Source organism: Engystomops pustulosus, chromosome 4 (assembly GCF_040894005.1).
Source record: "Engystomops pustulosus chromosome 4, aEngPut4.maternal, whole genome shotgun sequence".
Lineage (NCBI taxonomy): Eukaryota > Metazoa > Chordata > Amphibia > Anura > Leptodactylidae > Engystomops > Engystomops pustulosus.
The window spans coordinates 210,708,592-210,736,555 of NC_092414.1; the positions used below are offsets into that span (position 1 = coordinate 210,708,592).

At 50.1% G+C, this 27,964-nt stretch overlaps 2 protein-coding genes across 5 annotated transcripts; both read left to right on the top strand.

The window, feature by feature from the left end:
• The first annotated feature begins 9,910 nt into the window (after nucleotides 1–9,910).
• Nucleotides 9,911–18,185, top strand: LOC140128257 (ribonuclease kappa-B). The gene is made up of 3 exons (XM_072149818.1): nucleotides 9,911–10,065; nucleotides 12,230–12,312; nucleotides 17,726–18,185. The coding sequence occupies exons 1-3, from the start codon at nucleotides 9,988–9,990 to the stop codon at nucleotides 17,868–17,870; spliced, it is 306 nt and encodes a 101-aa protein (XP_072005919.1). The 5' UTR covers nucleotides 9,911–9,987; the 3' UTR covers nucleotides 17,871–18,185.
• Nucleotides 18,186–20,949: 2,764 nt separating this feature from the next.
• On the top strand, nucleotides 20,950–27,035 carry LOC140128259 (BPTF-associated chromatin complex component 1-like). Of its 4 annotated transcripts, none has more exons than XM_072149821.1 (6): nucleotides 20,958–21,172; nucleotides 21,899–21,993; nucleotides 24,449–24,550; nucleotides 24,652–24,842; nucleotides 24,924–25,060; nucleotides 26,812–27,035. In XM_072149821.1, exons 1-5 carry the CDS (start codon nucleotides 21,152–21,154, stop codon nucleotides 25,043–25,045), a joined length of 531 nt encoding a protein of 176 aa, XP_072005922.1. In that variant the 5' UTR covers nucleotides 20,958–21,151; the 3' UTR covers nucleotides 25,046–25,060; nucleotides 26,812–27,035. The 4 variants fall into 4 exon arrangements, with proteins under 4 accessions (XP_072005921.1, XP_072005922.1, XP_072005923.1 ...); XM_072149819.1 differs by having other exon boundaries at nucleotides 20,960–21,172; nucleotides 24,924–25,028; XM_072149822.1 differs by lacking the exon at nucleotides 24,449–24,550 and having other exon boundaries at nucleotides 20,959–21,172; nucleotides 24,924–25,028.
• The last annotated feature ends 929 nt before the right edge of the window (nucleotides 27,036–27,964 follow it).

A 27,964-nucleotide genomic window follows, 5' to 3' on the forward strand; every position in this document is an offset into this window, starting at 1 on the left:
ACATCCTGTATTATACCCCAGAGCTGCACTCACTATTCTGCTGCTGGTGCAGTCACTGTGTATATACCTGACATTACTTATCCTGTACTGATCCTGAGTTACATCCTGTATTATACTCCAGAGCTGCACTCACTATTCTGCTGCTGGTGCAGTCACTGTGTACATACATGACATTACTTATCCTGTACTGATCCTGAGTTACATCCTGTATTATACCCCAGAGCTGCACTCACTATTCTGCTGCTGGTGCAGTCATTGTGTACATACATGACATTACTTATCCTGTACTGATCCTGAGTTACATCCTGTATTATACCCCAGAGCTGCACTCACTATTCTGCTGCTGGTGCAGTCACTGTGTACATACATGACATTACTTATCCTGTACTGATCCTGAGTTACATCCTGTATTATACCCCAGAGCTGCACTCACTATTCTGCTGCTGGTGCAGTCACTGTGTACATACATGACATTACTTATCCTGTACTGATCCTGAGTTACATCCTGTATTATACTCCAGAGCTGCACTCACTATTCTGCTGCTGGTGCAGTCACTGTGTACATACATGACATTACTTATCCTGTACTGATCCTGAGTTACATCCTGTATTATACTCCAGAGCTGCACTCACTATTCTGCTGGTGCAGTCACTGTGTACATACATGACATTACTTATCCTGTACTGATCCTGAGTTACATCCTGTATTATACCCCAGAGCTGCACTCACTATTCTGCTGCTGGTGCAGTCATTGTGTACATACATGACATTACTTATCCTGTACTGATCCTGAGTTACATCCTGTATTATACCCCAGAGCTGCACTCACTATTCTGCTGCTGGTGCAGTCACTGTGTACATACATGACATTACTTATCCTGTACTGATCCTGAGTTACATCCTGTATTATACCCCAGAGCTGCACTCACTATTCTGCTGCTGGTGCAGTCACTGTGTACATACATGACATTACTTATCCTGTACTGATCCTGAGTTACATCCTGTATTATACCCCAGAGCTGCACTCACTATTCTGCTGCTGGTGCAGTCACTGTGTATATACCTGACATTACTTATCCTGTACTGATCCTGAGTTACATCCTGTATTATACCCCAGAGCTGTACTCACTATTCTGCTGCTGGTGCAGTCATTGTGTACATACATGACATTACTTATCCTGTACTGATCCTGAGTTACATCCTGCATTATACCCCAGAGCTGCACTCACTATTCTGCTGCTGGTGCAGTCACTGTGTACATACATGACATTACTTATCCTGTACTGATCCTGAGTTACATCCTGTATTATACTCCAGAGCTGCACTCACTATTCTGCTGCTGGTGCAGTCACTGTGTACATACATGACATTACTTATCCTGTACTGATCCTGAGTTACATCCTGTATTATACCCCAGAGCTGCACTCACTATTCTGCTGCTGGTGCAGTCACTGTGTACATACATGACATTACTTATCCTGTACTGATCATGAGTTACATCCTGTATTATACACCAGAGCTGCACTCACTATTCTGCTGCTGGTGCAGTCACTGTGTACATACATGACATTACTTATCCTGTACTGATCCTGAGTTACATCCTGTATTATACCCCAGAGCTGCACTCACTATTCTGCTGGTGCAGTCACTGTGTACATACATGACATTACTTATCCTGTACTGATCCTGAGTTACATCCTGTATTATACTCCAGAGCTGCACTCACTATTCTGCTGCTGGTGCAGTCACTGTGTACATACATGACATTACTTATCCTGTACTGATCCTGAGTTACATCCTGTATTATACCCCAGAGCTGCACTCACTATTCTGCTGCTGGTGCAGTCATTGTGTACATACATGACATTACTTATCCTGTACTGATCCTGAGTTACATCCTGTATTATACCCCAGAGCTGCACTCACTATTCTGCTGCTGGTGCAGTCACTGTGTACATACATGACATTACTTATCCTGTACTGATCCTGAGTTACATCCTGTATTATACCCCAGAGCTGCACTCACTATTCTGCTGCTGGTGCAGTCACTGTGTACATACATGACATTACTTATCCTGTACTGATCCTGAGTTACATCCTGTATTATACTCCAGAGCTGCACTCACTATTCTGCTGCTGGTGCAGTCACTGTGTACATACATGACATTACTTATCCTGTACTGATCCTGAGTTACATCCTGTATTATACTCCAGAGCTGCACTCACTATTCTGCTGGTGCAGTCACTGTGTACATACATGACATTACTTATCCTGTACTGATCCTGAGTTACATCCTGTATTATACCCCAGAGCTGCACTCACTATTCTGCTGCTGGTGCAGTCATTGTGTACATACATGACATTACTTATCCTGTACTGATCCTGAGTTACATCCTGTATTATACCCCAGAGCTGCACTCACTATTCTGCTGCTGGTGCAGTCACTGTGTACATACATGACATTACTTATCCTGTACTGATCCTGAGTTACATCCTGTATTATACCCCAGAGCTGCACTCACTATTCTGCTGCTGGTGCAGTCACTGTGTACATACATGACATTACTTATCCTGTACTGATCCTGAGTTACATCCTGTATTATACCCCAGAGCTGCACTCACTATTCTGCTGCTGGTGCAGTCACTGTGTATATACCTGACATTACTTATCCTGTACTGATCCTGAGTTACATCCTGTATTATACCCCAGAGCTGTACTCACTATTCTGCTGCTGGTGCAGTCATTGTGTACATACATGACATTACTTATCCTGTACTGATCCTGAGTTACATCCTGCATTATACCCCAGAGCTGCACTCACTATTCTGCTGCTGGTGCAGTCACTGTGTACATACATGACATTACTTATCCTGTACTGATCCTGAGTTACATCCTGTATTATACCCCAGAGCTGCACTCACTATTCTGCTGCTGGTGCAGTCATTGTGTACATACATGACATTACTTATCCTGTACTGATCCTGAGTTACATCCTGTATTATACCCCAGAGCTGCACTCACTATTCTGCTGCTGGTGCAGTCACTGTGTACATACATGACATTACTTATCCTGTACTGATCCTGAGTTACATCCTGTATTATACTCCAGAGCTGCACTCACTATTCTGCTGCTGGTGCAGTCACTGTGTACATACATGACATTACTTATCCTGTACTGATCCTGAGTTACATCCTGTATTATACTCCAGAGCTGCACTCACTATTCTGCTGGTGCAGTCACTGTGTACATACATGACATTACTTATCCTGTACTGATCCTGAGTTACATCCTGTATTATACCCCAGAGCTGCACTCACTATTCTGCTGCTGGTGCAGTCATTGTGTACATACATGACATTACTTATCCTGTACTGATCCTGAGTTACATCCTGTATTATACCCCAGAGCTGCACTCACTATTCTGCTGCTGGTGCAGTCACTGTGTACATACATGACATTACTTATCCTGTACTGATCCTGAGTTACATCCTGTATTATACCCCAGAGCTGCACTCACTATTCTGCTGCTGGTGCAGTCACTGTGTACATACATGACATTACTTATCCTGTACTGATCCTGAGTTACATCCTGTATTATACCCCAGAGCTGCATTCACTATTCTGCTGCTGGTGCAGTCACTGTGTATATACCTGACATTACTTATCCTGTACTGATCCTGAGTTACATCCTGTATTATACCCCAGAGCTGTACTCACTATTCTGCTGCTGGTGCAGTCATTGTGTACATACATGACATTACTTATCCTGTACTGATCCTGAGTTACATCCTGCATTATACCCCAGAGCTGCACTCACTATTCTGCTGCTGGTGCAGTCACTGTGTACATACATGACATTACTTATCCTGTACTGATCCTGAGTTACATCCTGTATTATACCCCAGAGCTGCACTCACTATTCTGCTGCTGGTGCAGTCACTGTGTACATACATGACATTATTTATCCTGTACTGATCCTGAGTTACATCCTGTATTATACTCCAGAGCTGCACTCACTATTCTGCTGCTGGTGCAGTCACTGTGTACATACATTACATTACTTATCCTGTACTGATCCTGAGTTATATCCTGTATTATACCCCAAAGCTGCACTCACTATTCTGCTGCTGGTGCAGTCACTGTGTACATACATGACATTACTTATCCTGTACTGATCCTGAGTTACATCCTGTATTATACCCCAGAGCTGCACTCACTATTCTGCTGCTGGTGCAGTCACTGTGTACATACATGACATTACTTATCCTGTACTGATCCTGAGTTACATCCTGTATTATACTCCAGAGCTGTACTCACTATTCTGCTGCTGGTGCAGTCATTGTGTACATACATGACATTACTTATCCTGTACTGATCCTGAGTTACATCCTGCATTATACCCCAGAGCTGCACTCACTATTCTGCTGCTGGTGCAGTCACTGTGTACATACATGACATTACTTATCCTGTACTGATCCTGAGTTACATCCTGTATTATACTCCAGAGCTGCACTCACTATTCTGCTGCTGGTGCAGTCACTGTGTATATACCTGACATTACTTATCCTGTACTGATCCTGAGTTACATCCTGTATTATACCCCAGAGCTGTACTCACTATTCTGCTGCTGGTGCAGTCATTGTGTACATACCTGACATTACTTATCCTGTACTGATCCTGAGTTACATCCTGTATTATACTCCAGAGCTGCACTCACTATTCTGCTGCTGGTGGAGTCACTGTGTACATACATGACATTACTTATCCTGTACTGATCCTGAGTTACATCCTGTATTATACTCCAGAGCTGCACTCACTATTCTGCTGCTGGTGCAGTCACTGTGTACATACATGACATTACTTATCCTGTACTGATCCTGAGTTACATCCTGCATTATACCCCAGAGCTGCACTCACTATTCTGCTGCTGGTGCAGTCACTGTGTACATACATGACATTACTTATCCTGTACTGATCCTGATTTACATCCTGTATTATACCCCAGAGCTGCACTCACTATTCTGCTGCTGGTGCAGTCACTGTGTACATACATGACATTACTTATCCTGTACTGATCCTAAGTTACATCCTGCATTATACCCCAGAGCTGCACTCACTATTCTGCTGCTGGTGCAGTCACTGTGTACATACATGACATTACTTATCCTGTACTGATCCTGAGTTACATCCTGTATTATACCCCAGAGCTGCACTCACTATTCTGCTGCTGGTGCAGTCACTGTGTACATACATGACATTACTTATCCTGTACTGATCCTGAGTTACATCCTGTATTATACCCCAGAGCTGCACTCACTATTCTGCTGCTGGTGCAGTCACTGTGTATATACCTGACATTACTTATCCTGTACTGATCCTGAGTTACATCCTGTATTATACTCCAGAGCTGCACTCACTATTCTGCTGCTGGTGCAGTCACTGTGTACATACATGACATTACTTATCCTGTACTGATCCTGAGTTACATCCTGTATTATACCCCAGAGCTGCACTCACTATTCTGCTGCTGGTGCAGTCATTGTGTACATACATGACATTACTTATCCTGTACTGATCCTGAGTTACATCCTGTATTATACCCCAGAGCTGCACTCACTATTCTGCTGCTGGTGCAGTCACTGTGTACATACATGACATTACTTATCCTGTACTGATCCTGAGTTACATCCTGTATTATACCCCAGAGCTGCACTCACTATTCTGCTGCTGGTGCAGTCACTGTGTACATACATGACATTACTTATCCTGTACTGATCCTGAGTTACATCCTGTATTATACTCCAGAGCTGCACTCACTATTCTGCTGCTGGTGCAGTCACTGTGTACATACATGACATTACTTATCCTGTACTGATCCTGAGTTACATCCTGTATTATACTCCAGAGCTGCACTCACTATTCTGCTGGTGCAGTCACTGTGTACATACATGACATTACTTATCCTGTACTGATCCTGAGTTACATCCTGTATTATACCCCAGAGCTGCACTCACTATTCTGCTGCTGGTGCAGTCATTGTGTACATACATGACATTACTTATCCTGTACTGATCCTGAGTTACATCCTGTATTATACCCCAGAGCTGCACTCACTATTCTGCTGCTGGTGCAGTCACTGTGTACATACATGACATTACTTATCCTGTACTGATCCTGAGTTACATCCTGTATTATACCCCAGAGCTGCACTCACTATTCTGCTGCTGGTGCAGTCACTGTGTACATACATGACATTACTTATCCTGTACTGATCCTGAGTTACATCCTGTATTATACCCCAGAGCTGCACTCACTATTCTGCTGCTGGTGCAGTCACTGTGTATATACCTGACATTACTTATCCTGTACTGATCCTGAGTTACATCCTGTATTATACCCCAGAGCTGTACTCACTATTCTGCTGCTGGTGCAGTCATTGTGTACATACATGACATTACTTATCCTGTACTGATCCTGAGTTACATCCTGCATTATACCCCAGAGCTGCACTCACTATTCTGCTGCTGGTGCAGTCACTGTGTACATACATGACATTACTTATCCTGTACTGATCCTGAGTTACATCCTGTATTATACTCCAGAGCTGCACTCACTATTCTGCTGCTGGTGCAGTCACTGTGTACATACATGACATTACTTATCCTGTACTGATCCTGAGTTACATCCTGTATTATACCCCAGAGCTGCACTCACTATTCTGCTGCTGGTGCAGTCACTGTGTACATACATGACATTACTTATCCTGTACTGATCCTGAGTTACATCCTGTATTATACCCCAGAGCTGCACTCACTATTCTGCTGCTGGTGCAGTCACTGTGTATATACCTGACATTACTTATCCTGTACTGATCCTGAGTTACATCCTGTATTATACTCCAGAGCTGCACTCACTATTCTGCTGCTGGTGCAGTCACTGTGTACATACATGACATTACTTATCCTGTACTGATCCTGAGTTACATCCTGTATTATACCCCAGAGCTGCAATCACTATTCTGCTGCTGGTGCAGTCATTGTGTACATACATGACATTACTTATCCTGTACTGATCCTGAGTTACATCCTGTATTATACCCCAGAGCTGCACTCACTATTCTGCTGCTGGTGCAGTCACTGTGTACATACATGACATTACTTATCCTGTACTGATCCTGAGTTACATCCTGTATTATACTCCAGAGCTGCACTCACTATTCTGCTGCTGGTGCAGTCACTGTGTACATACATGACATTACTTATCCTGTACTGATCCTGAGTTACATCCTGTATTATACTCCAGAGCTGCACTCACTATTCTGCTGCTGGTGCAGTCACTGTGTACATACATGACATTACTTATCCTGTACTGATCCTGAGTTACATCCTGTATTATACCCCAGAGCTGCACTCACTATTCTGCTGCTGGTGCAGTCACTGTGTACATACATGACATTACTTATCCTGTACTGATCATGAGTTACATCCTGTATTATACCCCACAGCTGCACTCACTATTCTGCTGGTGCAGTCACTGTGTACATACATGACATTACTTATCCTGTACTGATCCTGAGTTACATCCTGTATTATACTCCAGAGCTGCACTCACTATTCTGCTGCTGGTGCAGTCACTGTGTACATACATGACATTACTTATCCTGTACTGATCCTGAGTTACATCCTGTATTATACTCCAGAGCTGCACTCACTATTCTGCTGCTGGTGCAGTCACTGTGTACATACATGACATTACTTATCCTGTACTGATCCTGAGTTACATCCTGTATTATACTCCAGAGCTGCACTCACTATTCTGCTGGTGCAGTCACTGTGTACATACATGACATTACTTATCCTGTACTGATCCTGAGTTACATCCTGTATTATACCCCAGAGCTGCACTCACTATTCTGCTGCTGGTGCAGTCATTGTGTACATACATGACATTACTTATCCTGTACTGATCCTGAGTTACATCCTGTATTATACCCCAGAGCTGCACTCACTATTCTGCTGCTGGTGCAGTCACTGTGTACATACATGACATTACTTATCCTGTACTGATCCTGAGTTACATCCTGTATTATACCCCAGAGCTGCACTCACTATTCTGCTGCTGGTGCAGTCACTGTGTACATACATGACATTACTTATCCTGTACTGATCCTGAGTTACATCCTGTATTATACCCCAGAGCTGCACTCACTATTCTGCTGCTGGTGCAGTCACTGTGTATATACCTGACATTACTTATCCTGTACTGATCCTGAGTTACATCCTGTATTATACCCCAGAGCTGTACTCACTATTCTGCTGCTGGTGCAGTCATTGTGTACATACATGACATTACTTATCCTGTACTGATCCTGAGTTACATCCTGCATTATACCCCAGAGCTGCACTCACTATTCTGCTGCTGGTGCAGTCACTGTGTACATACATGACATTACTTATCCTGTACTGATCCTGAGTTACATCCTGTATTATACTCCAGAGCTGCACTCACTATTCTGCTGCTGGTGCAGTCACTGTGTACATACATGACATTACTTATCCTGTACTGATCCTGAGTTACATCCTGTATTATACCCCAGAGCTGCACTCACTATTCTGCTGCTGGTGCAGTCACTGTGTACATACATGACATTACTTATCCTGTACTGATCCTGAGTTACATCCTGTATTATACCCCAGAGCTGCACTCACTATTCTGCTGCTGGTGCAGTCACTGTGTATATACCTGACATTACTTATCCTGTACTGATCCTGAGTTACATCCTGTATTATACTCCAGAGCTGCACTCACTATTCTGCTGCTGGTGCAGTCACTGTGTACATACATGACATTACTTATCCTGTACTGATCCTGAGTTACATCCTGTATTATACCCCAGAGCTGCAATCACTATTCTGCTGCTGGTGCAGTCATTGTGTACATACATGACATTACTTATCCTGTACTGATCCTGAGTTACATCCTGTATTATACCCCAGAGCTGCACTCACTATTCTGCTGCTGGTGCAGTCACTGTGTACATACATGACATTACTTATCCTGTACTGATCCTGAGTTACATCCTGTATTATACTCCAGAGCTGCACTCACTATTCTGCTGCTGGTGCAGTCACTGTGTACATACATGACATTACTTATCCTGTACTGATCCTGAGTTACATCCTGTATTATACTCCAGAGCTGCACTCACTATTCTGCTGCTGGTGCAGTCACTGTGTACATACATGACATTACTTATCCTGTACTGATCCTGAGTTACATCCTGTATTATACCCCAGAGCTGCACTCACTATTCTGCTGCTGGTGCAGTCACTGTGTACATACATGACATTACTTATCCTGTACTGATCATGAGTTACATCCTGTATTATACCCCACAGCTGCACTCACTATTCTGCTGGTGCAGTCACTGTGTACATACATGACATTACTTATCCTGTACTGATCCTGAGTTACATCCTGTATTATACTCCAGAGCTGCACTCACTATTCTGCTGCTGGTGCAGTCACTGTGTACATACATGACATTACTTATCCTGTACTGATCCTGAGTTACATCCTGTATTATACTCCAGAGCTGCACTCACTGTTCCTACATACATGACAGGACATGTACTGATCCTGCATGTCACTCTTGCTATGAGGGGTCGGCTCAGTGATGTTCTGTGTGTGTTTTGCAGCCTTTCCCTCAGCATCAGATTTCAATTCTTTTTAGTCTCCGTTACCGGACCCAGACGGCGCCGCTATCACGTGATCCTCCTCCCTGTCGCTGCTGTCATGTGAGATTCGCCTGACTCGGGTTGTCCCTTCCCAGCCCCCGTAGTCCTGGCTGCCAGAAGACCTTCCTTTCGCTCTAACCACGCCCACTTCCGCATAGGAAGCCAATAAGAGCTCCGCTCCGCTGTGTTACCGCAGTCAGCTGATCGGGCCGGGTAGTCGTAGGAGATCGGAGCTTAGGATCGGTCATGGTGTCTCTTCTGTGCTGCGGGCCTAAGCTGGCCGCCTGCGGGATCGTGCTGAGCGTGTGGGGCGTCATCATGCTGGTGAGTGCCCTATATCCTCCCCTGCAGGAGATAGGGGGCGCTGTGCTGGGCTCATTGTGGGGGCTGACAAGCTGCTGATGACTGAGTAAGGAGATCCCCTTTAAGCCCGTATCCCTTTAAGGGGGTGTCCATACAGAGTTATATTTAATAATCTCTATATTAGATTATAATGCACCCAATCTCTCCGTGACCCCGGTGACCTTAGTATATTAGGGGTTTATCCTCCCCCCTATTGTGTAGCTAACCCTTTGTGACAGGGACGCAGCGGCTACTTCTGCTTTTCGTACCCCGAGTCTATGAATCACGTAGAAGTTCTCCAAAAAGTAGGAAGGCGACAATTGGGTCATTCCTGAGGGCATCGGGGTAATTATAGGGTTAAGGGGGCAATTCCTGTGATGTTGGTCATGTGACCGCAGCTTATAATGGTGCGATTGTTATACGTGAACGCCGGCTGCCTGATAATATACATCACAGCTGAGGGTCTGTTACTGTGGTAGTCAGTTATAGACACTGCTGAGTATTTGTTACAATGTATCCATATGATGGTTAACAAGTAACGTAATCCTCCTGATCTCGATAGAATTGTAACAAACCCTCAGCTGTGGTTCAGTATAACCATCCTCTCACAGATTTTACCTGCTTGGACACATTGTAACGCACCTTCTCCAGGATTGTAACGAATCTTCAGCTCTAGAAGTGAACCAAGCAAGGAGAATGAAGAGATCTCTATGTTATGTTTGGATTTAGGAGGGTGGGGGGAGCGTGGCTGATAACAGGGAGCAGTAGAGTGTAGTCAGAGGAGCAGGCGGAGTTGTGTTTACTGTACACAGCAGGAGTGGCGGCGCTGTGTATAGTGTAAGCAGCCCCCAATGTGTACATGTAAATGCTGCAGCTGTACACACAGGACCCAGCCGTGAATCTCCGGATCTCACCGGCTCCTCACCCTGCGGTGTACTACAACTCCCAGCAGTGTCGTCTCCCCCTACAGATGGCAGGATAACCTGCACTAGATGAGGGTGCCCTGTACGTGGACATCTGGGAACCCTCCTCCTTGGGGTGTGATATGTTATATATCACAATGATTATCACCCTAATCCCCGCCCCTGTCCCCCGAGGGTCACTGATGGGAGGGGTGACCTATAGGTCATGTAGGGTAGGACCTCCCGGCAGGGACCAACAAGAGGGATAAGGGTCTAAATCTATGGCTGTGCTTCCCCCTCAGTCTGGTCCTATATAGATGGGGGGCCCATATAGAGGGGCATCAGGGGTGTTGCCAGGCTAATACACTGGGGGTATTGCCGGCTCCTGAGCCATGGGATCAGGAGTTGTCCAGGCACAGCCAGTGTGACACAGGGGCAGGAGGAGTCCGCACTCTTATTCTTCAGTACAGATCCTCCAGGATTCAGTGTATTGTGGGGGCGTACTGGGCACATGAAAGGCTTCAGGGGGTATAGTTGTGTCTGTGTGGTCAGAGGGCAGTGTATTCTGGAGTACAGTGTTCTCCCCTACACCCCCGAGTCCCCAGTGCCCGACATGGTATAGAATGGTCAGGGACTGGGGGTTTAGTGGTCAGATACAAGGTAAGGACCTCTCTACCCCCGCAGAAGCCCCTAGTGGTTTAACCTCTGTACCACCGCCCCCCTTTCTCCGCCCTCCTCCCTGAATCACCGGTGCTGGACAGTGTCATGGCGTATAGTGGTCTGGCACTGGTGGTCCTGGGGATGTAGCGGTCACATACAAGTTGCCCCTGGCGCTCTGATCTTTGCCCCCCCCCCCCCTTCCCCAGTAGACACTGGTGCACTGATTCTGGGGGTGTAGTGGGCCGTTGGTTTTCCTCCCTGGAATACACTGCATGTAACCACTTGGACTCGCTTAAACCCCCACAACCCCTGGTGTCTGACTACTGTACCCCTAGAATTCCCAGCAGCTGAACACGATACACTGTGGCACCATCCGGTGCTGGGGGTTCTGGGGGTGCAGTGATCCGAGACGCCGCTTGTATTAGACAATGACTTCCCCAGTAAGAAGTAACAATGAAAATCCACTTCTGGTTGGGGGTCACCAGAACATAAGGGACTGTATCAAGGGGTTGTGACCTCAGGAAGGACGAGAATCCCTGCGCTAGAACTTTTTTAACCCCTTGATTTTTTTTTCCTTATACCAGGTGCTGCTCGGAATATTTTTTAACGTCCATTCTGCCGTCCTGATAGAAGACGTTCCGTTCGTTGAGGCCGACTTGTTTGATGAGTAAGTCCCCAGTCTCCCCACGTCCTCCATGTACACCCCCTGCCCTGTCCCTCAGTATTGTCTTCTCCTCTCATGTCCTCCATGTGCACCCCCACCCTGTCCCTCAGTATTGTCTCCTCCTCTCATGTCCTCCATCCATGTGCACCCCCCCGCCCTGTCCCTCAGTATTGTCTCCTCCTCTCATGTCCTCCATGTACACCCCCTGCCCTGTCCCTCAGTATTGTCTCCTCCTCTCATGTCCTCCATCCATGTGCACCCCCCCGCCCTGTCCCTCAGTATTGTCTCCTCCTCTCATGTCCTCCATCCATGTGCACCCCCCGGCCTGTCCCTCAGTATTGTCTCCTCCTCTCATGTCCTCCATCCATGTACACCCCCCGCCCTGTCCCTCAGTATTGTCTCCTCTCATGTCCTCCATCCATGTGCACCCCCCCGCCCTGTCCCTCAGTATTGTCTCCTCCTCTCATGTCCTCCATCCATGTACACCCCCCGCCCTGTCCCTCAGTATTGTCTCCTCTCATGTCCTCCATCCATGTGCACCCCCCGCCCTGTCCCTCAGTATTGTCTCCTCCTCTCATGTCCTCCATCCATGTGCACCCCCCGCCCTGTCCCTCAGTATTGTCTCCTCCTCTCATGTCCTCCATCCATGTGCACCCCCCGCCCTGTCCCTCAGTATTGTCTCCTCCTCTCATGTCCTTCATCCATGTGCACCCCCCGCCCTGTCCCTCAGTATTGTCTCCTCTCATGTCCTCCATCCATGTGCACCCCCCGCCCTGTCCCTCAGTATTGTCTCCTCTCATGTCCTCCATCCATGTGCACCCCCCGCCCTGTCCCTCAGTATTGTCTCCTCTCATGTCCTCCATCCATGTACACCCCCCGCCCTGTCCCTCAGTATTGTCTCCTCCTCTCATGTCCTCCATCCATGTGCACCCCCCGCCCTGTCCCTCAGTATTGTCTCCTCCTCTCATGTCCTCCATCCATGTGCACCCCCCGCCCTGTCCCTCAGTATTGTCTCCTCCTCTCATGTCCTCCATCCATGTGCACCCCCCGCCCTGTCCCTCAGTATTGTCTCCTCCTCTCATGTCCTCCATCCATGTGCACCCCCCGCCCTGTCCCTCAGTATTGTCTCCTCTCATGTCCTCCATCCATGTGCACCCCCCGCCCTGTCCCTCAGTATTGTCTCCTCTCATGTCCTCCATCCATGTGCACCCCCCGCCCTGTCCCTCAGTATTGTCTCCTCCTCTCATGTCCTCCATCCATGTGCACCCCCCGCCCTGTCCCTCAGTATTGTCTCCTCCTCTCATGTCCTCCATCCATGTGCACCCCCCCGCCCTGTCCCTCAGTATTGTCTCCTCCTCTCATGTCCTCCATCCATGTGCACCCCCGCCCTGTCCCTCAGTATTGTCTCCTCCTCTCATGTCCTCCATCCATGTACACCCCCCGCCCTGTCCCTCAGTATTGTCTCCTCCTCTCATGTCCTCCATCCATGTGCACCCCCGCCCTGTCCCTCAGTATTGTCTCCTCCTCTCATGTCCTCCATCCATGTGCACCCCCCGCCCTGTCCCTCAGTATTGTCTCCTCCTCTCATGTCCTCCATCCATGTGCACCCCCCGCCCTGTCCCTCAGTATTGTCTCCTCCTCTCATGTCCTCCATCCATGTACACCCCCGCCCTGTCCCTCAGTATTGTCTCCTCCTCTCATGTCCTCCATCCATGTGCACCCCCCGCCCTGTCCCTCAGTATTGTCTCCTCCTCTCATGTCCTCCATCCATGTACACCCCCCGCCCTGTCCCTCAGTATTGTCTCCTCCTCTCATGTCCTCCATCCATGTACACCCCCCGCCCTGTCCCTCAGTATTGTCTCCTCCTCTCATGTCCTCCATCCATGTGCACCCCCCGCCCTGTCCCTCAGTATTGTCTTCTCCTCTCATGTCCTCCATCCATGTGCACCCCCCGCCCTGTCCCTCAGTATTGTCTCCTCCTCTCCTGTCCTCCATCCATGTGCACCCCAGCCCTGTCCCTCAGTATTGTCTCCTCCTCTCATGTCCTCCATGTGCACCCCCCGCCCTGTCCCTCAGTATTGTCTCCTCCTCTCATGTCCTCCATCCATGTGCACCCCCCGCCCTGTCCCTCAGTATTGTCTCCTCCTCTCATGTCCTCCATCCATGTACACCCCCCGCCCTGTCCCTCAGTATTGTCTTCTCCTCTCATGTCCTCCATCCATGTGCACCCCCCCGCCCTGTCCCTCAGTATTGTCTCCTCCTCTCATGTCCTCCATCCATGTACACCCCCCGCCCTGTCCCTCAGTATTGTCTCCTCCTCTCATGTCCTCCATCCATGTGCACCCCCGCCCTGTCCCTCAGTATTGTCTCCTCCTCTCATGTCCTCCATCCATGTACACCCCCCGCCCTGTCCCTCAGTATTGTCTCCTCCTCTCATGTCCTCCATCCATGTGCACCCCCCGCCCTGTCCCTCAGTATTGTCTCCTCCTCTCATGTCCTCCATCCATGTGCACCCCCCGCCCTGTCCCTCAGTATTGTCTTCTTCTCTCATGTCCTCCATCCATGTGCACCCCCCCGCCCTGTCCCTCAGTATTGTCTTCTTCTCTCATGTCCTCCATCCATGTGCACCCCCCGCCCTGTCCCTCAGTATTGTCTCCTCCTCTCATGTCCTCCATCCATGTGCACCCCCCGCCCTGTCCCTCAGTATTGTCTCCTCCTCTCATGTCCTCCATCCATGTGCACCCCCCGCCCTGTCCCTCAGTATTGTCTTCTCCTCTCATGTCCTCCATCCATGTGCACCCCCCCGCCCTGTCCCTCAGTATTGTCTTCTTCTCTCATGTCCTCCATCCATGTGCACCCCCCCGCCCTGTCCCTCAGTATTGTCTTCTTCTCTCATGTCCTCCATCCATGTGCACCCCCCGCCCTGTCCCTCAGTATTGTCTCCTCCTCTCATGTCCTCCATCCATGTGCACCCCCCGCCCTGTCCCTCAGTATTGTCTTCTCCTCTCATGTCCTCCATCCATGTGCACCCCCCGCCCTGTCCCTCAGTATTGTCTCCTCCTCTCATGTCCTCCATCCATGTGCACCCCCGCCCTGTCCCTCAGTATTGTCTTCTCCTCTCATGTCCTCCATACATGTGCACCCCCCGCCCTGTCCCTCAGTATTGTCTTCTCCTCTCATGTCCTCCATCCATGTGCACCCCCCGCCTGTCCCTCAGTATTGTCTCCTCCTCTCATGTCCTCCATCCATGTGCACCCCCCCGCCCTGTCCCTCAGTATTGTCTTCTCCTCTCGTCTGTCCTACTTGTAGACTCCTTGTACAGGCTGTCAGGCTTCAGGCTGTCTGTGATACTTTCCTCTCATGTTCCCCATCTTTGTGGCTCCTCCATATCTTTTAACTCAGTTTTTCCATTTACATTTTTCACCAAGTCTCTTGTATGAAATGAGGCACTACATGTTCTCCAGGCTGGTGGATTCTACACGTCCTCCTTCCTTGTACAGTTGTGTCTTTGTACATGTCCTCTGTTTTAGTTTCTCCACATCTTTCTCCATCCTTGTATATCCTCCACTCCATTCGTAAATTTCTTCCTCCATCCTTTTAGACCCTCAGTCTTTTCATACACTTCTATCCCTGAAGGTTCTCCATGTCTTCTGCACGACCTACCATGTTGTAGTTCCTTCACATCTTCTCACTAATAACTTGCAAAGTTAGGAATTTTTGGCTTTTGGGTGAAATCTGGGGGCCATGTATCTTCACTTTTTCTCTTCTTCTTTTTTTTTTTTTTTTTTGGGGGGGGGGTCCTTTTGGGTGAATTTTTACAACTACACCAGGGTCTTAAGAAGTTTGCTGGTGGGTGCGTCTATTGCCGTGTTCCTAAATGTATCTCTCCAATACATAGGGTTTCTTTGTTTTGAAACTTTAAGAGCAAAATTCACAACAGGTGTTTGAAACCATAGAAATTTTTTGGGCGATGCATGGATCATTTAGAATTGGTAGACAGTCCTCCTCATCATGCTGTTCATATTTTGATAACAAAGGTGACACCTAGCTGATGATCAGAACCAGAACTGGGCCAGTGTGAGGCTTCTTGCAGGATGTTTTAACATGGAAGTGGCCCCTGAGCTCAGAGCACCAGAGAGTCATCAGCGGGTTGTGTCGGAGATACAGAGAGACATAGGAAGGTTGTACCAGAGAGACTGCAGGAGTCACAGAAAAGTTTAGAATTGGGCGTCTGCTTCATTTTGTACCTGGATGAAGATGCCAGACAACGCCAGGCACATGTAAGGAGGCGAGATGCACAGTAAAACATTTGAAACTGTTAACATCCGTGTGGTCTGCGCCCCAGCCCCCCACCCACCCCCAGGCACAGGGTCATTGCCTTGTCTGGATGAGGTGAGTGCTGTTCACTTCAGTCAATTTAAGCTGAGCAGAAAAGATGAGCACCGGTGTCACCAGACAAGTCCTTGGTGGTACAGTACAGGCAGGTGTGTACAAAGACCTGTCCTACACTTTGGTCCGGTGACTGCCTGTACTTTCACAATCTGTGTAACGCCAGTAATTCAGTCATTGTGCCGCTGTATGAACTTCACAGGCCTAATGTCATCTTCATGAAGGTCATCGAGGTCCCATCATTATGGAATGGCTTCTGAGGACCTCGCCTGGAGTCTCCTGCGCTTTCTCCAGACCTTCGTCCTATTGGAAAGTAATGGGATCAACTGCTGTGTGGAGGCTCGTAGCTCTGCACCCCAATAAAGAGCAGGATGGCACCTCAGCAGATGATTAGTCGACTTGTGCATCTGTGGTGGATGATATTTCAGTAAATGGAGATGAGGTCACATGACATGCTGCATACACATGAAAGCTGAATATTCCTAACTCTGTAGTGATGTCTGCTTCATCCTGGCAGGTTCCTCACATCTTCTCTCATGTCCTCCCTCCTCACTTTTCCTTCACCTCCTTATTCCTTCTTGACCCTCGGATCTTCAATGCATGAAGGTGTCCTGCACACATGACCCTCCTCCTGTCTTCTTCTTGTACATTCTTCCTCCTTGGAGCTTCTCACTTCCTCCTTCCTTGCTGGGTGTCTTCTTGTGCTTTCCTCGTAGAGATTGTGTCATCCTCACAAATGCTCTCTCCATCTTCATTTATGCTCGAATTCTTTACTATGAGAACTGTCAATCTTTGGAATAGCCTGCCTCAGGCGCTGGTCACAGCAGGGACAGCAGAGAGCTTCAAGAAGGGTCTAGATGCCTTTTTATACCTAAATAACATTGATGGTTATGAATTTTTCCCATAAATCCCTTCCTCATCCAACCCCTTCCTTTCCTTGGGTGATGGACAAGTGTCTATATGTAGTTTTTCCATGTGGTCTTCTCGTGCACGTGCCGTCTCATTGACCATGTCTTCTCTTCTCCAGCCCCAAGCCTCCCACCAAGCTGTACGGTCTTTACGAGCAGGTGTCTTATAACTGCTTCATCGCGGCGGCCATCTACGTCCTCCTGGGCGGCTTCTCCTTCTGCCAGGTGCGGCTGAACAAGAGGAAGGAGTACATGGTGCGCTGAGCGGCCACCACCTCCAGGACTGTGTGATGAAGATGATCCTTCACCTCCACATTTCGTCTCCCCCCATGCCCTCCCTGTAGACCATCAGCACCAGGACTCCCATCATCTTCACGTTGTCCTCTCACGTCCTGCCGGCGTTGTGTAACCCTGAGCAGATGTCTCCAGCTGCTGCAAGGACTGATACTACATTCCTGAGACCACCCTAAGCCCCGGCCCCTCCGCTGTGTCGTCCTCCTTCCTCTCTTCTTGATGTTCTTTTGAGATGTTATTTAAGATGTAAATGTTAATAAAGTGATGAAAGTTGTGTGATATAAAGTGGACGACCCCCTAGTGCCTTCACAGACCCCCGGAAATACTCTGTGCTCCAGGAACCTTCTCCTCCCCTGGTGTATATGCAGCTTGTACCTATCGTTACAGGAGCGAGAGGTCATTGCCTCTCCTGATATACCCCTCCCCTCCATCTGTATTCCTAGTATACAGACACAGCGCAATGCTTAAACACTATGTGCTGCTGTAGAACCTTTTCCTCCTCCTTGTCTCTTCCCCACCTATCATAGGCTCACACACATTATCACATGACTACAGTCATGGCCATAAGTTGTGAGAATGATACAAATGGTAATTGTTACAAAGTCTCCGGCATCAGGTTTTATAATGGCAATTTGCATATACTCCAGAATGTTATAAAGAGGGATCAGCTTAACAGCAATTAAATGCAAAGTCAATATTTGCCTAGAAAATGAACTTTTTCCCCCAAAACACATTTTAACTTCATTGCAGGCGCCTTAATAGGAGCAGCTGCCATGGGGTCAGTGATGTCTCCAGTAACACAGGTGCAGGTGCTGGTGGGGACAGGGCTGGAGATCAATCTGTCAGGATTAAGTAAGAATCACACCACTGGACACTATAAAAGGAGGCTGGTGCTTGGCATCATTGTTTCTCTTCTGTTACCCATGGTTATCTCTAAAGAAACACGTGCAGTCATCACTGTACTGCGCAAAACTGACCTAACAGGGAAGAGTATTGCAGCTAGAAAGATTGCTCCTCAGTCACCAATCTATCGCATCATCAAGGAATTCAAGGAGAGAGGCTCCATTGTTACCAAAAAGGCTCCAGGCGCCCAAGAGGGACCAGTAAGCGCCAGGAGCGTCTCTTACAAGTGTTTCAGCTTGGGGAATCGGCTCCCAGCAGTGCAGAGCTTGCTCAGGAATGGCAGCAGGCAGGCGTGAGGCATCTGCACGCACTGTGACACTGCGGAGACTCCTGGAGCAAGGCCTGGTGTCCAGGAGGGCAGCAAAGAAGCCACTTCTCTCCAGAAAACCATCAGGGACAGACTGATATTCTGCAAAAGGTCCAGGGAGTGGACTATGGAGGATCGGGGGAAAGACATTTTCTCTGATGAATCCCCTTTCAGATTGTTTGGAACATCTGGAAATCAGCTTGTTGGGAGAAGACAAGGTGAGCGAAACCCGCAAGTCTTGTCTCATGCCAACTGTAAAGCCTCCTGCAGCCATTCATGTGTGGGGCGGCTTCTCAGCCAAGGGAATCGGCTCTCTCACAGTCTTGCCTAAAAACACATCCATGAATAAAGAATGGGACCAGAATGTCCTCCAAGAGCAACTTCTCCCGACTGTCCAGGAGCAGTTTGGTGATCTACAATGCCTCCTCCAGCATGATGGAGCACCTGCCATAAAGCAAAGGGGAGAACTAAATGTCTCCAGGAACAGAACACAGAGATTCTGGGTCCATGGCCTGGAAACTCCCCAGATCTTATCCCATTGAGAACTTGTGGTCAATCATCAAGAGACGGACAAACAAAAACCAACACATTGTGACAGAATGCAGCAGTGATTGTGCAGGAATGGACGGCGATCAGTCAGGATCTGGTGCAGGAGGTGAGTGAGAGCTGCCAGGGAGAATTGCAGAGGTCCTGAAGAAGAAGGAGAGGTCCTGCAGATACTGACTCGCTGCAGTAACTCCTCCTACCTGACAATAAAAGCCTCTGCTCCCCATAATATGACTGCACTTGTATCTCTGTATGTGATAAACATCTGACAGACCAGAGGGACACATCATGTGACAAGAGAAGATTTGTGTCATTCTCAAAACTGTAGGCCTGCACATAATCCAAACCCTCATTTGCTTAAATCCTCTGTGCTGCTGGGATTCCCCTCTCATTCGTGTCTCTCCCTTGCAGTCCTGCACGCATTGTGAGCGCCGTTACTGGATTAGTGCACTCATCTTCTGAAATACTCTGTGCTGCTGTAACAGCCTGAACATGACATTACACTGGTGACAACCATCTAATTAAGCAACGGTTAGGACCACGACTCCTATGCTCCAGAGGCCGGTTGGGAGTTGTAGTTCAGATTATTCTGTAGTTGGCTGCCGCCTCTGGGAGAAGAAACACACCCGTATGGTTGAGTTAAAGGGTCTTATAACTCTGTCTTAAAGGCAAAGGGCCACTAGTCTCCCTGATCTAGTGCCGGACACCAGCAGGGGGCGCCAGGTAATAGGAATCCATACACAGTGTCAGTCTGCAGTGCTGCCCCTAAAGAATTGGACCTGGGACTCCTCGGCTGTCACTGAGGTTGTGCTGCTCTTGTATTACTTGTATTGACTATATGTTCATCAAGATCCGCCTGTTTCATGAATATAATGCAAGAAGAATTACAGTAAAGACTGACACAGGATCTGGCTGAGGCTCATCTGGACCATATATCGGAGTCTCCGTACCACGGCAGGTGCACTGTTGTTGTTCTAGGGACTGATGTAGCAGAGCTGACGGCTCCTGGAATGTTCTATTATAAATCGCACTAATTTAACCACAGGTCAATGTACAAGTACAAAAAACGTAGAAATTCCAAAAAAACAAAGACAAACCACATAACACACTCAGCACTGCTACATCCACACACACATGCGCAAAGCCACGAATCAGCGCACAGCATGCAGCAGCCAATAGCATCGCAGCAATGGAGGGAGAAGGAACCAATAGAAGAGAAGTATGGGCGGGATATTCGCGTGTGAGTGACATGCAGCTGCAGCCTATCGCAGCTAGAGATGAGTGTGGGCGGGCTCAGCATTTTGTTAGATCGTCAGTAGAAGGAACCAATTAGAGCGCGGCACTGCTGAGCGCACAGCGAATAGGAGGCGGGAAAGAGCAGGAAACCGGGACGGCATCACAGCGGCGGCGGCGGAGGGACGGCTGCGGCTGGGCGGGGAGCTAGCGGTGGAGAGCTGGGCGCTACTGCACATCCCCGCCGCATACATCTGGAGCCATGACGTCAGCATCGACTAAGGTACCCGGGGAAGTGCACTGGATCTCTGATTGGCGGGCGGAGTCACGTGATCAGCTGCGGCTCAGCAATGCATGGCGGGAAATGTAGTTTTATATAGGCAGCGGTCATAAACCAATCATGTCTGCTCCAGTGCCCGGCGCTGTGGAACATGTTGGCGCTATACTCACATTATTAGGAAAATTTGCGAATTCTAGGACCTGTAGCTTCACATCTGACTTTGTAGCCCAGCACTGCCATTCCCAGCTTCATGTGACCTGTTGGGACTTGTAGTTCCACGCCAACCAATTCTGAAACACTACCAGGGGCACTTCCTCATAGATCCAGGCACCGTGACCGTGATAATCTTCTTATATTTATTACCCATGGCCTCCTGCCTTCTAAAATCAACTTTTAAAATCATGCTAATGAACTGGAAGGGCTCTGGGGGTGTTACCAGAGCCCCCTCCCAGCTGTAGCGTCAGAGGTTGTACCTTCCTTTCCACTGTATGTGATCACAACGGGAAGGGGGAGAGGGCAAGTGCTGACGGAGCAAATGGAGAGACAGTGTAACAGTCTGTGAAGCTGCAGCATGGAGTGGCTCTGGTAACAACCCCAGATTAGAATAATTGTAAAAGTTGATTTTAGATGCAAGGATTACCGCAGTCCCGGATCTATGAGTAATGCCCCTGATTTATTCATGCTTTGATTTAGTACTTTTTATAATCGAGGATTTTCTCCATTTTCCAGGTCGGGGAAATCTTCTCAGCCGCTGGCGCTGCCTTCACCAAGCTGGGAGAGCTCACCATGCAGCTCCACCCCGTCACCGACTCCTCGCCCGCAGGGTAACTGCCATCTTGTGCCAGCCTTTAGTTACATGATAGACCAGATCAGGACCTAAAGATGACCTTTCACCCCGCACACGCCTGGAGATTAGCATATACCAGGATGTAGGGGCAGCTACACAGGTGCAGGGGAAATTTTTCTTCCCAGCTCCCACAGTTGCTGAGATATACAATGGAAGTATCTGACCATTGTTATCCTCTGCACTGTCATAGAGGAGGAGCTGGTAGAAGATTAGCATAACACACGCCCCCTCCTCTGCTCCAGCTCCTCCTCTCTAACAGAGGAGAGGATTACAATGGTCTGATACTGGGACTAATATCTCCACATCCGTCGGGGCTAAAAAAGTAAATTGTGTGTGAGAAATGTGTAATCTGACCTTCGTGTATCTCGTTATTAGCAGCAGGACTGTGGTACATGGTTTTATATTCCAGGATTGTAGCTTCTTGGTGTGCGTCCTCACACTGCTGTGCTCTGCACACTTGGCTCCACACCACATCCCCCTTGCTTTTAGTGACTGCTGTAGTATTCAATGAGGACTGGTGCATGACATAGAGAGAGCACAGCAGTGTGAGGACACGCCCCCAGTGCACTCAGAGCAGCTACAATCCTGGAATAGCTAAAAGATTCTTTGTATCGTGTTAACAAATGGTTAATTAGTTATTAAACCTGTGATGGGGAACAACCATCAATGTGCGGAGAAGAGGAAACAGACGTAGTTACTATTTTACCACTTCCATAGTGATTGATCTAGTACAACACCCGAAGGAGGCGCCGCCGTGCCGGAGGTCTCTATGGGGGGGGGGGGGGCGCTGCCGTGCCGGAGGTCTCTATAGGGGGGGGGGGCTGCCGTGCCGGAGGTCTCTATAGGGGGGGCGCTGCTCTGCCGGAGGTCTCTCTATAGGGGGGGTGCAGCCCTGCGGGGGTCTCTTTATGGGGGGGGCGCTGCTCTGCCGGAGGTCTCTGTAGGGGGGAGGCGCTGCTCTGCGGAGGTCTCTCTAAGGGGGGGGGGGGCGCTGCCGTGCCGGAGGTCTCTATAGGGGGGGTGCAGCCCTGCGGGGGTCTCTTTATGGGGGGGGCGCTGCTCTGCCGGAGGTCTCTGTAGGGGGGAGGCGCTGCTCTGCGGAGGTCTCTCTAAGGGGGGGGGGGGGCACCGCCCTGCCGTAGGTCTCTCTAGGGGAGGGTGCAGCCCTGCCGGAGGTCTCTCTATAGGGGGCGCCGCCCTGCCGGGGGTCTCACTATGGGGGCGCCGCCCTGCCGGAGGTCTCACTATGGGGGCGCCGCCCTGCCGGAGGTCTCACTATAGGGGGGCGCCGCCCTGCCGGAGGTCTCTATAGGGGAGGGTGCAGCCCTGCCGGAGGTCTCTCTATAGGGGGCGCCGCCCTGCCGGGGGTCTCACTATGGGGGCGCCGCCCTGCCGGGGGTCTCACTATGGGGGCGCCGCCCTGCCGGAGGTCTCACTATGGGGGCGCCGCCCTTCCGGAGGTCTCACTATGGGGGCGCCGCCCTTCCGGAGGTCTCACTATGGGGGCGCCGCCCTGCCGGAGGTCTCACTATGGGGGCGCCGCCCTGCCGGAGGTCTCTCTATGGGGGCGCTGCCCTGCCGGGGGTCTCTCTAGGGGAGGGTGCAGCCCTGCCGGGGGTCTCTCTATAGGGGGCGCCGCCCTGCCGGGGGTCTCTCTAGGGGAGGGTGCAGCCCTGCCGGAGGTCTCTCTATAGGGGGCGCTGCCCTGCCGGGGGTCTCTCTATGGGGGCGCCGCCCTGCCGGGGGTCTCTCTATGGGGGCGCCGCCCTGCCGGGGGTCTCTCTATGGGGGCGCCGCCCTGCCGGGGATCTCTCTATGGGGGCGCCGCCCTGCCGGGGATCTCTCTATGGGGGCGCCGCCCTGCCGGGGGTCTCTCTATGGGGGTGCCGCCCTGCCGGGGATCTCTCTATGGGGGCGCCGCCCTGCCGGGGGTCTCTCTATGGGGGTGCCGCCCTGCCGGGGATCTCTCTATGGGGGCGCCGCCCTGCCGGGGATCTCTCTATGGGGGCGCCGCCCTGCCGGGGGTCTCTCTATGGGGGTGCCGCCCTGCCGGGGATCTCTCTATGGGGGTGCCGCCCTGCCGGGGATCTCTCTATGGGGGCGCCGCCCTGCCGGGGGGCTCTTATTAAATCTCAGAGAGATGTAGGGACAAACTGAGCGTAGGGAGCCATTCAGTGCACAGCAGTGTGAGGATGTGCCCACAGCTACAATCCTGGAATATAAATTCATGTTTTACAGTCCTGCTGCTACTAACGTACAAGGTCTGATGACACATCTCTCCAGGGATGATGCCTAACACTGTAGGGTCACACCTGATGCTATCAGCCTAGGGGTGTGATGAGTTTTGCACTGGAGGAAGATGAGGATGGTCTCATGCTTCACCCTCTGCCTCTTCTCCGCTCTCACCTCGCTCTCCCCTTGTGTCTCCCTAGGGCGCGCTGGACTGACACTGAGATTCAGATGTTACATGCGGCCGTCAGACGCTTCGGGGAGGACTTAAATCAGATCAGCTCAATAATCAAGGAGAGGACAGTGTAAGGAGAGGGGCGCGGGGTGTAGGATAAGACCCTCCTCAGACCTGCACCCAAATCTTACCCAGAACTCTCATAACTCTGGTCCCTCTGGTCTCCTCTAGAGCTCAACTCAAGTTTGCCGTGAAACGGAAGATCTACGATGACAACGGGGTCCCCCTGTCTTCCGATTCCCCCAAGAAAGTCATGAAGAAAGTTGTCACTGTGCCCATGTCCGTGCCCGCGGCTCCGGCGGTCGGAGGGACGAGTCTTCCGGAGGGATCTCAGGGCGCCATGAGGAAGCGCAAGTCGTCCGGTGAGTGGGAGGAGGAAGGGACATTTGGGGGGGGGGGTAATAAGAACGTGGGTCTGACCTCGTCACCCTGTCTGCCCGCAGATGTTACCCTCAGTGCCTTGAATGACTCAGATGCCAACAGCGACCTGGTGGACATCGAGGGGCTGGGAGACCGCAGCTCGGTGAAGAAACTCAACTTTGATCAGGGTGCGACATTCACATAAGAGATGGATCAATGAGTGAGGGGCAGTTACTGGTGGGAACTGGGTCCACAAGGGTTAAAATGTGAAGGTGCCCCTGTCCTCCTATTATATCCCTCCATCCCTATCTCCTTTACCTCCCCCTGGACCTTCCTCTCCTGTCATCACCCCCAACCACTCCTGGGCTACAACCAGAACCCTCACCCCACCAGGCCGAGGTCTTCTACTGGTCCCCCACCTCCCTATAGTCTGATAGGACCCGACTGCCACCGGGTTCTTGGGATTATGAGGTTTGGACTTGTGTTCTTTATACCATGACCAGTCCTGTTCTCTGTTCCTTCCTAACAGACCCTGCTCTCCCTCTATCCCAGCTGGATTCACTCCTTCTAGTCCTTGCTCTCCTCTTTCTCCCATTCAGTCATAACACTTTTTCCCTCTGACCCAGCTGGACACGTATCTCCTTCCAGACCTCGCTCCCCTCTCTTCCCTCTTATCAGACGCTTCTCTTTCTCTCTGACTCTGAAATGGGAACTCTTCCCCTCTATCCCAACTGGAACTATATGTTCTTCCAGTTTGTCTCTGTCTCCTTCCTATCCTTCTGTCCCAGCTGGACCCATATGTCCTTCCAGACCATGGTTTTTCTCTCTCCTCCCTCCTATCCCTCTGTCCCATATGGACCTGTATGTCCTTCTTTCTCTGCTCACTCTTTCTCCCATTCAGACCTTTCGCACTCTGACCCACCTGGACTCATAACTTCTGCAGGACTTTTGTCTCCTTTTCCTTATTCCTCCACATGGTCTCTCCCGTTGCACCATCCAAACCAATCTCTCTCCTCCCATCATGCCCCTGGGATCTCCTCCTATGTTATTTTACTTTGACCTGGTCCTTTTGCCAGACCTCATTCCCATTCCTTTGATTCCTCGCTCCCTCTCTCCCCTCCCACCTGACCCCTTCCATGACTCTCTCCTCCCACCTGACCCCTTCCATGACTCCCTCCTCCCACCTGACCCCTTCCATGACTCCCTCCTCCCACCTGACCCCTTCCATGACTCCCTCCTCCCACCTGACCCCTTCCATGACTCCCTCCTCCCACCTGACCCCTTCCATGACTCCCTCCTCCCACCTGACCCCTTCCATGACTCCCTCCTCCCACCTGACCCCTTCCATGACTCCCTCCTCCCACCTGACCCCTTCCATGACTCTCTCCTCCCACCTGACCCCTTCCATGACTCTCTCCTCCCACCTGACCCCCTCCATGACTCCCTCCTCCCACCTGACCCCTTCCATGACTCCCTCCTCCCACCTGACCCCTTCCATGACTCCCTCCTCCCACCTGACCCCTTCCATGACTCTCTCCTCCCACCTGACCCCTTCCATGACTCCCTCCTCCCACCTGACCCCTTCCATGACTCCCTCCTCCCACCTGACCCCTTCCATGACTCCCTCCTCCCACCTGACCCCTTCCATGACTCTCTCCTCCCACCTGACCCCTTCCATGACTCTCTCCTCCCACCTGACCCCCTCCATGACTCCCTCCTCCCACCTGACCCCTTCCATGACTCCCTCCTCCCACCTGACCCCTTCCATGACTCTCTCCTCCCACCTGACCCCTTCCATGACTCTCTCCTCCCACCTGACCCCTTCCATGACTCTCTCCTCCCACCTGACCCCCTCCATGACTCCCTCCTCCCACCTGACCCCTTCCATGACTCTTGTACCCACCTCTATCCACGTTTCCCTTCTCCATCTCTCCGTTGCCTCTAATTCTGCTTCCTCTTTGTTCATTGCAGAAAACCTAAACCTGGACTCCAATTTTATCATGAACTCCAGTGACCTCCCGCTGTTATCCCGCTGACCCTGCGCCCTCTCCCCGTGTAAATATATGTCTACACTGAAGACCCCTCCACCTCAGAAGACCGGAGCGCCCCCTGCTGTACCCTCCTCTGCACCTTCACCTGTTAATGAAATTGTGAATTGCAATTTTTTTTTTTTGGTAATAAAATGGTTAAAAATTCCCACACTTTTCGTCTTTCCTCTTGATCCGGTCTGTGAAGTTTCCGTTTCCAACACCCTGAAGCAGCACAAACAGAACTGGCAGCGGATACCGCTATGGGCACTGCCAATATCTGTGTGCTGCTAGAGGGGCAAGGACACTGGCGAGGTCTCTGTCAGCAGAGGAGGATTTGCTGTTGGCATCTGTGCCCTCCTGTGTGCCAGTCACACATCCAGCAAGACTGTAACCGCCCCGTGTTATGAAGTACTTGGCAGGGTGATGCCCGAGGGCTAATACGCAGCACAAATACCAGTCATTATAGTAAGGCTGGCACATGTGACTGGAAAACACTGGCATTTATACTGGTATTAAAAGCCGCTGGTACCACCTTCTATATATAGCACCGCATTATCTGGCAGCTGCACCACCTGAACCTGATAAATAGGTAAAATTGGAAAACAATTTGATAAATTGGACCCCAGGCGTTGATCATGTCACCAGTTGCAGTGGTGGGCACAGTACAGACATGAAGAAGTAGTGGGCACGGTACAGACATGATGAAATGGTGGGCACAATAAAGATATGCTGCAGTGGCCACAGTACAAACGTGATGAAGTAGTGGGCACGGTACAGATTTGTTGCAGTGGTGGGCACGACAGATGTGCTACAGTAGTGGGCACGGTACAAACATGCTGCAGTGGTGGGCAATGTACAGGCGTGATGCAGTGGTGGGCACTACAGATGTTCTGCAGTAGTGGGCATGATACAGGTGTGCTGCAGTATTGGGCACGACACAGATGTCCTGCAATGGTGGGCACGGTACAGACGTGCTGCAGGAGTGGGCACTGTACAGACATGCTGCAGGAGTGGGCACTGTACAGACATGCTGCAGGAGTGGGCACTGTACAGACATGCTGCAGGAGTGGGCACTGTACAGACATGCTGCAGGA